Source organism: Tachysurus fulvidraco, chromosome 11, assembly GCF_022655615.1.
Source record: "Tachysurus fulvidraco isolate hzauxx_2018 chromosome 11, HZAU_PFXX_2.0, whole genome shotgun sequence".
NCBI classification, from domain to species: Eukaryota; Metazoa; Chordata; class Actinopteri; order Siluriformes; family Bagridae; genus Tachysurus; species Tachysurus fulvidraco.
Window position 1 is genome coordinate 22,960,486 of NC_062528.1, and position 12,500 is coordinate 22,972,985.

At 41.7% G+C, this 12,500-nt stretch overlaps 1 protein-coding gene across 2 annotated transcripts in view; it reads right to left on the reverse strand.

The window, feature by feature from the left end:
- The window catches only part of robo2 (roundabout, axon guidance receptor, homolog 2 (Drosophila)), a 474,841-nt gene that overhangs the window by 58,366 nt on the left and 403,975 nt on the right, over positions 1-12,500 (reverse strand). For both annotated transcript variants that reach the window (XM_047820548.1, XM_047820547.1), the window contains exons 10-15: positions 9,109-9,314; positions 8,118-8,199; positions 6,745-6,910; positions 6,308-6,474; positions 4,765-4,886; positions 1-160 (exon numbers count right to left, since the gene is read on the reverse strand). The exon at positions 1-160 is cut by the window's left edge and continues 72 nt beyond it. In XM_047820548.1, the coding sequence (XP_047676504.1) occupies positions 1-160; positions 4,765-4,886; positions 6,308-6,474; positions 6,745-6,910; positions 8,118-8,199; positions 9,109-9,314 (903 nt within the window). The remainder of the gene's footprint in view (positions 161-4,764; positions 4,887-6,307; positions 6,475-6,744; positions 6,911-8,117; positions 8,200-9,108; positions 9,315-12,500) is intronic.

Here is a 12,500-nt window from a genome sequence, read left to right on the forward strand (position 1 = left end):
TGACCTCGTACACGATGCCCTTTTTCAGCGAGGAGAGCATGATGGTCCTCTCCGAAGAAACCTTCACGTCCTGGGTCAGCCAAGGCCCCGGCGATGACAGCCCCGACACCTGCCTGTACAAAACCCTGTATCCCTGGATGAACTGAGACTGGCGGTCCACCTGCAAGCAGAGGGAGAAGACGACAACAACGTATGCTTACATTTTATTCATCAGTCTTCCTGCACATACTGTAATAATCCTGAATCTATTCATTCAAGCACGACTCACGATTGGCCGAGTTCGATTCACGTGAAGTAATCGCTGCGTTTAACATTTATTTTAAAAGCCTCGGTGCCCGAGCGAAAAGTAACATCTACAGGAAACCTCATGTTCACTTCGATAAAAAAGCTTTTAGTGACCTCTCTCAGGGATACATACACAAACCCCACATGATCTGTAAAAGCTGCATGACATCAGACATCACTACTGACAACACGGCCCGCGAAAGCCTCGGGCAAGAGACAAGATCATGAGCACGACATCCAGGGAATTATTTCCGGAAGCAGAAAATTCCGGTAAGGCTTTCTGTGAAAGCTGTGATGCAGAGTAAATATTTATGATCCATGAATTATGCGCCATTATCATGCATCATAAGAGTTCATTACACAATATTACCGTGACTTTACACAAACAAAACATCGGGAATTTTATTTAGGACAAAATTTCATAAATATGCCATAAATCTAGGTTCCTAAATCTAATCATGGCTCTCTAAAATCTACTAAGCTTTATATAAGAACATAAAGCATGCAAGCACCTCATAAGCATGACATGTGCTAAATCTGCTAATAATGTACAGTAGCTCAGCCACTGCGATGCATCGGCTCATACAGACACGCGTGAATATTCCATTTATAGGGCGCCATTACTTTTGTTCTAAACGAATGTCTAATTTGTCTTAATTATGGAGTCGCATTACACAATTTGAAGTAACCAAATCAAATTAGTCAGTGTTTTGTGGCGTTACGTGTGCAGCGCCGCTGTTCCTGCTCCTCCTGCTGGGATGCTGAATGGACTGTAACCATTAGACCATGGAACATTTCAGCACCACTGATATTTTAGGAGAGGGGCACGGTGGCTTAGTGGTTAGCACGTTCGCCTCACACCTCCAGGGTCGGGGGTTCGATTCCCACCTCCGCCTTGTGTGTGTGGAGTTTGCATGTTCTCCCCGTGCCTCGGGGGGTTTCCTCCGGGTACTCCGGTTTCCTCCCCCGGTCCAAAGACATGCATGGTAGGTTGATTGGCATCTCTGGAAAATTGTCCGTAGTGTGTGTGTGTGAGAGTGTGTGTGTGTGTGCCCTGTGATGGGTTGGTACTCCGTCCAGGGTGTATCCTGCCTCGATGCCCGATGACGCCTGAGATAGGCACAGGCTCCCTGTGATAAGCGGTAGAAAATGAATGAATGAATGAATGAATGATATTTTAGGTATCTAGGAAGTGTGTGGCTGCAGGGTGGGGTGGTGAAAATGTGCCAAAAAGAGCGGAGACCAACTATGCACAATGTTCACCCTTTAGGAGAAGAGAGCGTGGTGTGGGGCACACAGGTAAAGGGAGAGTGATGGTCAGACTAACCAGCTTTTCTCCTTGTTATTTACAGAGGGACTGCTGGGCAGCGAGGCCGACGTGCCCGTAGCCTGCTACTGACTGCCAGCTTCCTGCGCACCGCCGTAAGCCTACCCGGCCTTCAGACCCACGCACGTCTCCAAAGACCAGCACCACTTCATAACTCTCACCGAATCGAGTCACTTCTTTGAAATTCTGCTATATTTGTAAAGTATTTTGAATAAACGCCACTTAAGACTCGATCTGTTCTGACTTCTTGTGTGTTGTCTTCGACCCCCTCACAGGCTTAAACGTCACACTCTTTATACTTCCACAAATTTGTAGGATACAAATGATTTTCATAAACAAAAACACTTTTTCTTGTAAACGCTCCCAATTTGTAGAGCCGATGAATGAATCTGTCGGTATAGAGCGAGACAGCAGACCTGCTCACTTCACGCTAAAAAAACAGCACAAAGTTACAACTTCGCACTTGCGGCATTATCACATCACGCTAGAAGATGAAGGCCAGCTCGACGCGCTCCTCGCCATCCGTCGCTGAGGAAAGGAGCGGGATTTTTTAGCGAGAAGGACATAACGAGGCATAACTCACTCTAATGTCTGTTCAGCTGGAGGGCAGCAGATAGCTCGGCGCTCAGGCAGAGATATTAAACAGCTGGTTTTTTTTCCCCTTCAGCCAAACGAAATCAGCTGAACGATTCCTCTCCTCGACTCTCCTCCACGCTGCTTTACTGCATTTTTTTTTTAGAAATGCTGAAATGTTTTGTGCTTATAGACCTGGCTGCCTCAGGGTTTCCATATGCAATGCATTCATTCATTCATTCATTCATTCATTCATTCATCTTCTACCGCTTATCTGAACTACCTCGGGTCACGGGGAGCCTGTGCCTATCTCAGGCGTCATCGGGCATCGAGGCAGGATACACCCTGGACGGAGTGCCAACCCATCACAGGGCACACACACACTCTCATTCACTCACACACACACACACTACGGACAATTTTCCAGAGATGCCAATCAACCTACCATGCATGTCTTTGGACCGGGGGAGGAAACCGGAGTACCCGGAGGAAACCCCCGAGGCACGGGGAGAACATGCAAACTCCACACACACAAGGTGGAGACGGGAATCGAACCCCCGACCCTGGAGGTGTGAGACGAACGTGCTAACCACTAAGCCACCGTAAACCAACCACCCCATGCAATGACTTAAAAGGTCAAATTTCCAGAATATTCCTGAATATTATTCCTGAGTAATGTATATACGCTTTAAAACACCTGATCTCCTGATCGTTAAAAAAGAAATAACAGTAAATTTCACTGCACGAATAGATCAAGGTTCAAGTTTATGCTTGAAACCTGCAGTTTGCTCCAAAATATATTAACAGAATTTTTGAATGTAAAAAGCCTTGGAAAAAAAAAAGCGGATATATCAAGGAGTGACATTTCCTTCATTTTTAATGTAGTTTTTTTTTTTTATAGCTGTGTCCAAATAAATACCAAGAAACAGCTTTTTATTATTATTATTATTATTATTATTATTATTATTATTATTATTATTAAGTCTTACTTAATAATAAACACAATATTTGTTACCTATTACACAGACCACAGCTCCGCCCCTTGCTTTCTATGGGCTCACAAGACCGAGGCTTACGAATTAATACCTAGATGAAGTCATAGCAAGACAAAAGTAACCACAGCCAGGAGCAAATCTCTACCCAGAGAATTTTATTAGCATTTGCTCTGACTTGTGTTTTTATTTCGTCTCTCGTATCGCCATAGCGAGGCGTCAAAAACGGCAAATGCTACAGCGTATCTGTAAACTCTCGATTTAAAAAAAAAGCGAGAGCTGATATACAAACATACGATGACTCTTTTGAACGATGGACCTACGATTAGTTACATCTCACCATTTCTATGTTTTAACCACTTTTCTTAATGCAGAAGAGAATCTGATTTTTGATTGATGAAGCTCCAGATGGCTGCTGGTGTTTTTCTGTGATGATTGCGTGTGACTGACAGAGCAATCGTGAACATATTCCCTTCCTCCAAACGTATTCGAGTCAGCATCGGCAATTAATCAAGACGGCACTTTCCCGAAGACAAAGAGATTCTACTGTACATAGATTTATACAGCCGTTTAAGATTCGGTGATGAAGCGAGAAAGCCCGGAGCAGACATTGCAGTGCCTTCAGGATTACATGAAGGGTTCTTTTGTGATTGCTGTGCTCAAAAATGCTAATTTTCTTTTAGAGTTGTTTGCGCTTTATTATTTTTTCCCAAAGAACTGCTAAAACTGGACAGACACGGGATTCTTCTTTTAAACTCCTCCTACTGAAGACACATTTGTAATGACTTTCTATAGGGGTTTTTACACCCGGTCACTTTGTGTGTTGTCTCTGATCCGATAGCTATCTGCTTTGTTAAAACTGTCCCATTTACATCAGGCCACATAAACGCGTCTCGGCGAATGGGATATCGATCCGATCTTTCTGCTCCCACCCAAAATGCTAATATATTTTACCTCATTTCCGGGGAAATTGAAATGCAACACACTTTGGTGTGTGCGGTTGCTACAAAAAAAATAGCATTTACTGTTTGCTGCATTTTTGCTGGCAGCAGCAGTGCGTTTTAAGACCAAACGAGACGCCTGGGTGAAAGATCAGAACAGCGCTGTTGGGAAAACATATTTGTTTCTGGCGCGATGCACGACTCGCGAGTCACCTGCGAGTGACGTAGTTCCGTTTGGGAGGAGTATAGCGCTGACGTATGTGGCTCGAACAACCACATTCATTTACACCTGTCCAGTTTCATCTGAAACGCGTCCCAGACCACCTCCTGAAGGGGTTTGTACCATCGGATTTATATCCATCTCCAAAACGTTTCGGAGGGCATTTAGACCTGGTCTTTTTACCGTCGGGTAGCTATCGGATCACAGAAAACACATGAAGTGACCAGGTGTAAAAAGCCACTATGAGAGCCACTATCTGCCCGTCTTCCACACGCATTAATGGACACATTCCTCCAAATACCCTACAGTTTGCTTGATTTTGTATTTATTTCTACCATCGCAAAATACTCTGACGTTGACCTTCGAAAGTAATTTCCTCTCCACAGCTCAGCACTGAATCACTGAGTACTGAAAGGTCAGACTTACCGTCCAGGTGACCTGAATGGTGGTGGGGCTGAGGACCACGGGGTTGTGTAGTCGGACGATGACCTCACCCAGCTCTTTCTGTACATGCCTGTGATCTATACCCTTTGCTGGAGGACTGATGTCTGCAGAAGATAAAGAGACATTAGACTTACCAGCTTGCGACTCATACTTACACATATACTATATACTGCACTATGCTATATAAAAAAATAACTTGATTAGCAATATATATAATAATAGAATAATATGTTGCTACATGTTTATCCTTTTATAGTAACATCTCTCAAATAAAAAAAAAACAACCCTCCATTTGTTATGTTACAATGTCCCGGTAGTGTTAAAAACATTGTCGCAAAACTTAACATGTCACTGAGCTGGCACTGGAGACTCCTTCCATAAATGGTACAATATGTAAATATGTCTTCAGTGAAAACTTCACCACATGACCATTTATTTATTTTTTTTGTGTAATGTATTTCAATCCATTTATTACCTTTGGATTCTGTCTAGTTTTCCACTATACAAGTCTCCATCTAAGACGTTACTATAGAAATGATAATTTATTACAACGAGTGCATCGATATACAGTAACCCCAGGATCGGTATTATGGCTAATTACAGAAAATAAATCAACCAATCAGCATCCAGAACTGAAGAGCACTGTGGTTTAATGTAGCATACCTGAACTGTGCACTTAGACCTTCACGTCCAGACCTAATGAACAGACCAGGGGCTTCATGGTTTTTTAATCGAATCTGTTTCCAGTTTGAGTTTGGCCATTTCTCTCAGTTATGATCATTATGGTAGCAGGGAATGACCCAAACTCAATTACCAACTCCAAAAGTGAAAGATGTTTGCTCTGAGCTGGGACCTAATGGGTTTATCTGATGGCTGGAGAACAGGTTAACTCGTTGGGGTCAGACGATTTCCAAACAAAGCAACTTCTGACCTCTCTGCTAAAACAAACTGGTTTAAAGAACTTTTTATTTTCTTGCCTTACACACTTCCTGTAAAATAGACCAATCAGTTCCCAGGGTTTCCCGCAGCACTTTGTAGTTTGGGCGGCCCGCCTAAGCTGGGAAACCCTACCGCCTTAACTAGGTCATCCAAAAAAGGAAAAATTCCGCTGCACAAAAGGCCGTAAAGTGCATCTCGGACAATAGCGCGGACGCTCTTCACACCGCGAGCGCACAAGCGCACCACATGGCCGATACGAGAGAAAGACGTGGTCCGTCACTGTCTGGAGGATAACTAGCCAGTTGATAAAACGCGTGTCTGCAAAATTTTGAATGTTGTTTTGCACTTTCTTATTTATTATTATATGTTTTTTAAATTTTACATTTAGTGTTAAATAAATAATTGTTAAATGTAGTAAAGAGTCTGTGGTCTATCTCACAAAGAAGCCCCTAGCCCCACCCATCCTCCCCTGGCCACGCCCAGCCGCTGAACCCTACCGCCTTAAATAACAAATTTTCTGAGGGAAACCCTGAGTTCCTGATAAGAAAATTCTGAAAAAGTATTTAAAAACAATTTAAGACCTTACCTTGGGTTCGTACTGGTTCAGACATGGGGCTGGGGTCACTTAGGCCCTGTGTGTTGACAGCACGCACCATGAACAGGTAGATGGTGTTGGGTCGAAGGCTTTTAACGGTGAACTGGGTGGTTTTAACGTGATCGGCCACCGTCTGCCAGCTGTTACTCACAGATTGGCTGAGAGATGCAGAAAAAAATCCATTTCACAAATGAGCAAGACTCCAATGAAGACCTGATGACTTCATTTGAACATTAGGAAGGTAATTTACTCGATAGTAAATTGAGAATACTGACTTTGCAATGTAGCTGACATAAAGAGAGCTGCAGATTAGATCCACATTACAGATTTCATGCATAATCGGCAGCTAAAAGATGCCATTATAGGCTATTTTATTTGAGGAGCTCAAACCAAAGCCAGATGCCAAATCCCTCTCCACTCATCTATACCTGAATGCTTCGATCACATATGAAGTGATGGGCGAGCCTCCAGCGAGGCCCGGCTGCCAGGACAGAGACACGCTGTTCTTGGTGACGTCAGTGACCTGAGGTTTGGAGGGTGGACCAGGAAGTTCTACATTTTCTCTGTTCTTGATCAACACCATACCACCAGATTCTGAGAGAAAAGATAAAAGATAAGACGATGTTCATGTTTACTGAAGTTTCTAGACATGATATCTTGATAAGATTACCTTGCATTTACACTGTCAAGCATCAAACGCTTCATTTTCTAAATAATATGTAAATTAGTGACCAACATCACGATAATGACACATCACTGGTCAGCTTGAACGATTCCTGTTCTGTTTCTTCCACTCTTAGTGACTTTAGTTCCTGAATCCATTTAGTTCCCATTTACTGTTTGATGGCCAAAAAAAGAAAGCAAATCTTAACTAGATTTTTTTTAAAGTTCGTCGCAAAAACTTTGATGTTGGCTTTGACGAGGCAAGTATTCGCAAAGGCCGGTGCTTTTTGGAGGCGAGTGGACATAAAACTAATCTAGTGGAGTGCTAGGGTGCCAAAACATTTGGAGGCAAGTGGAGTCGAATCCGAAAACGCAATTCCCCTCCTTGGGCTGAGTGTTTTGATATGCCACATGTCCATGCTGTGCTAATGTTATTTGTTTTCACGTGACATCATGTGACATCATCAGAATACACGTGAGGAAGTTCCCCTCATTGTTCTGAGTGTTTTGATATGTCACATGTCCATGTTGTAAAAAGTTTTTTGATTTTGCATATATTGTGGGCGGGGCTGCGAGACAACCAAAAAGGCAAGTCGGTACACTAATTTAAACCATTGTTCAGAGTCTCACCCTAAAGGAGGCTGGCCCAGTTTGGTGTAGAGAGTTCGAAAGCTTGTCGAGTTATAAACCTCCAAAGTTTATAATGAGAGTCTATGGGAAATAAGGACATTTTGAGACCCGGTACCAAAAGTACCGGTACTCGGATCGCTTAGAAAAGTAATAGCAACAAACTTCAGACCGGGTTCTACCACATATCCGAATTTGATGCATGTGGCTCGAAAGCCCTAGGAGGAGTTACTGTTGATAAATTTTTGTCTAAGCTTAAATAGAGAAACAGAATGTTGGCTTCTACAAAGCGACATAATAAAGTAGTAGATGTAGATGGTTGGTCCCTCTAGTGAGCACACGTGAATCGAGCTTAAATACTTTTTAAACAAAGGTGACGTGTATAAATCGTACACTGTGCTGTTAGCTGTACATTTTGGCTACTATGTTTTCTCATTGGAACTCCCAAAAGAGACAAACTTTGAGTATCTGACTTGCCGTTTATTGACTTGTTTATTATCGAATGGAGTACCTTTCACTTCCAGGAAGGCGCTCCACGACGTTTCGCCACTCGAGCTAGCAGCCACGCAGGTGTAGATCCCAGAATCGGAAAGCTGCAAAAACAGATCCTTAACTTTTCATTTAAAATGCTCTCAACATCTCAAGAGTACCATGACACATCGCAGGTCAGGGAAAGCAAGACCACCGCCGTAACAGATTTGTGGTAAGTGCTGATGCTAATGTGGTTAATGAATTCTGCTGTGTACACTCCTGCATTTACCCTGCTGGCAAATTTACCAACTGTTCCTCCGACAGCAACAAAAGGTGGGCTAATGTGCTTAGAGCGGACAGTGGCTAAAACCCTCCTGGACTGATGACAGCTGGCGTCTATCCCCTGCTACTTTTATGTAATCTTCCTTGCATTGTTTGTTACCTTTCATCACTGTGCCTTGCCTTCATTTATTAGATAAAATGTCAGTGCTGGGCAGCTCTGTCAGCCATAATGGATATTCCATCGAGGACAAATAGGGGGTGAGGGACTTTAAATTCAATAAAGTAGTCCATGTGTGTGTATGGATGGATCTACACGATTGGACTCTGTCCAAGCTTCCACAAATGATGCTTGGGAGACCTGTCGTTTAACTAAGTGATAGTATCAAACAATTTACCGAAATCAATATTTTGCATTCATCTCTTTAATGCAATATGATTTCCCTCAGCCTGAGCGTGCTATGTCTTACCGATATCTGATTGAATACAGCTAAGCTTATACATCATACTTAGACACCCATAGTGTATGACAGCCGGCTTCACGTATACAAACGATAAATAAAGACGCATGTATTTTACCATCTATCAAAGTTTGTCTTGTACAAAAAGGATTACATTACACCGAACAAGGTTATGTTTAATATCATACAGCACTCGGAAAAGCCGAAGGAAAAGAAACAGGCAGGAAGAAAAGAAAGGAAAAGAAAAAAAACATGTTTTCTGGAAATAAATGTGTTTTATTTCACTCTCACCCGTATGTTCTTGATCTGAAGGCTGCCAAGCTCCTGCAGGGACATGCGAGGATCTTTACCCAGCAGACTCACTCCATCCTTCAGCCAGCTGATGGTGGGAACAGGATCTCCAGATGCTTGGCACTTTAACAGAGCTACACTATCCACACCCAGGGTCTGATTGGCTGGGCCTTGGCGGATGATCGGAGGTGGTCTGTCTGTCAACACTGACCAAATGAGAAAGAACCTCAATGAGCTCACCATTTACACCAAACTTTCTGAAATGTTGTGTAATTGTTATCATATGCCACCAGGTTTATCATAATGAGCAGATAGATGATATAGGAATGCCAGACCTAGCTACAGAAGTTGTGGCTCGCGTTAGTTCAGGCAGGCCTCGGAGTCAAGTGCATCAGCTGCTAATCAGCCGTTTCCGCCACGCCCAATCCGGAACGACTTCCGTAATTTCCGACCCTTTAAATTCCCTCCTCTCGAGCCGCTCTCGCTCACCGCTGCTGCTGCATTTCTAATCCCCCCCTCCAACCCCGACTCCTCCCAGCCAGAGCCCGTCATCCAGTCCATTAAGTTACCTTCACGTATCCGTGTCTCTTTCCCTCCTTTTCCTCCCTTTCCCCTCTCCCCCCTCTCTCCCCTATTCTATTTACCAATCTATTTCTTTTTCAAACTGCAAGCGAACTTTCCAATAACATGCATGCCATGGTACTGATTCTGTTGCATTGGGGAAGGGGGGGTGGTCTCATCAATTCTCCAGCCGCCGCTCCCCCCCCGCTCCGTCCATGCATGCACACGGAAGGCGCGCGGGAAAATTTGCCCAGAACAGAACCATACCGCCAACGCTAACGTATGCATATCGCTTAATAAACCTTCATTTGACAAAGTGGTCCTGACTGAACTATGCTTTCTGAGAAGGAGCCGAAAAATAGCCGACTCTTTTTACACTGATGTGGTAGACATGAGGTGGTTTGCTTGATTTCTTTTGGTTTTCTAGCAAGTTCCTTTAGGCAATTTAGCCAAGCTTCAGTAAATGTCAAACTTATAGTACTACAATATTGTGCAGTAACAATAAAGAGCTCACTCTGGTCACGAGAAGCAAAATCCGACACCTGCAAATGATGAGGAAAAGCTGTTTGTATTCTAAAGTATAATATAATAATATATAAAGGGTTTTTTTTCCCCCATGAATATGTGATCCTTTCTAAAGGCCATATTATTATTGCTTTTCCAAATATCCACGGTACAGTTTTGCCTTTCCTTTACCTTTTTTTAAAAGAAATATTGGCCTAATATTTGCAAAGTGCTAGGATTAAAAAGGTTCTTTAATCTATAATTCTTGGACCGTTGGCAAGCTTTTATCTCTGAGAGGTGAATAATACATTGTCTCTTGGCCTCGAGGCTGTTATAATGAGCTGCTATGGATTAATGAGAGCAGACCTGAGGGTACTAATTACAGCATCTACCTTTAACCTTTCTGATTGTTTCGCCTAACATCCTTCATCCTCTCTACCTCTCGGTGTGGTGCGGGACACTACCTCTGTGGATTTTATGCGTTTACCTTTGCCAAGAAGGATGGTATTTATTCTGTTGAAATCTCAGAAGCAATGCTGAACAGGGCAAGGGGTTGAAAAGATGGCATTTTGATATATCAAAGAGGATTAGGCTAAGCTTATTTTAACCCAAATTAAGATGTACAGATATATCACTCTTTCCTCCTGCTAGCCAGAAAGCTAGCATCATTACAGTAGGTGATAGATTGTGGTGTGGATTAATTCTGATTCTCGATTTAAGACTGTAATTGGTTATTAATGAAGCTGAACACCTATCAGTGTACCATAAAAACATCACAAAAACAATTGACGATTATATACTTTTCATACTTTTTCTTGAAGCTTCACTCTTTGTATAAAAACATTACAGTGCATCGTTCATATGAAAGTAAACTAACCTCCACACGACTAATTCGTAGAAATAGATATATACTGTACATACATGTATGAGGATTAAACATCTGCCTCGATATATTCTTTGAGGGACAAGTAAAGTGTTTGTTGTGTGAACGTGCCTTACACGGTGTGAATTATAGACATTTTGCACATTAAAACTCAGCTCAGCAGCCAGGAGTAATGAAAGACATGTCCTAACCTGGTACTTGTATAGTATTTCCATTGTGTACAATCTCTCTAAATAAGGGAGCATCATTCAGGGAGGAAAAAACAAACAAACAAACAAACAAACAAACAAACAAACAGAAAAATCCCGCTGCATGCTATTTCATGTGTATATGTATTAAGATCTAATTGGTGAGCCAGCCAGGAGTATGTACGAATCTTTTAAAGAAGGAAAAGCAAAGATTCATCTTTATTTAGCATGGCACAAGTAGACCATCTGTATGAGACATGTCAAGGTACAAGAATTAAAAAAATAAATAATCTAAACCGTATCAAGAATTACATCCCCTAAGTCAAGGCTATTCTTAAAGAATTAACAGACTGTTTTCAGCCTTACTATCTGTATAAATGAATTACATTGACAAACATATATTTGAGATCGTCATGGTCATGATTGTCAAACACGGCATGTTATTTATAAAAACATTTTTTTTTAAGGATGACAGCTAATTGGTGAGCCAGACAGGAGTTGCAAGAAACATGACCAACCTCAAGAACATTTCTAAGGATGATCATACAGTTCTTTGAGGGTGACTATTTGTGAGAGTTGCCAGTTCACGTAATGGCATGTTTTTGAGAAAAGAAACCCAGATGAACATAATAATAATAATAATAATAATAATAATAATAATAATAATAATAATAATAATAACCTTTATTTTCTATAGCGCCTTTAAAAGAACATCTCAAAGCGCTTTACAAAAGCAAAATAAATACAAGAAAAATACTGTACAGACATAATATAAAGATTAAAACAACAACAAAATAGACTATAAATTAAGCACTATGTAAAATCACAAATTAGTCAAAATTAAAAGCTACCCCAAAAAAATGAGTTTTAAGTTGAGATTTAAAAGTACCAAGAGATGTCACTTGCCTTATCTCAGTTGGTAAAGAATTCCACAGTTTTGGAGCTAGTGAAGAGAAAGCCCTACAGTATCTCCCATCGATTTTAAACGAGTTAAAGGCACAGTTAAAAGACCAGTTTCAGAGGAACCAAGGTAGCGAGATGGAATATAAGGAATTAAAAGCTCAGTCAGATATTGAGGAGCCAATCCATGTAAGGCCTTGTAGGTGAGCTCCACTTATCGAACCAGGGATCTTGAATCTTTATTTATATATCAAAATATGATTTGTGAGCAGCCAGAAATGTTCAAAATCTAATTTAAGATCGAAATATTTTCAAGTTGGTATTGAAAAAGTTTTAAGAAGATCCAAAGACAGTTT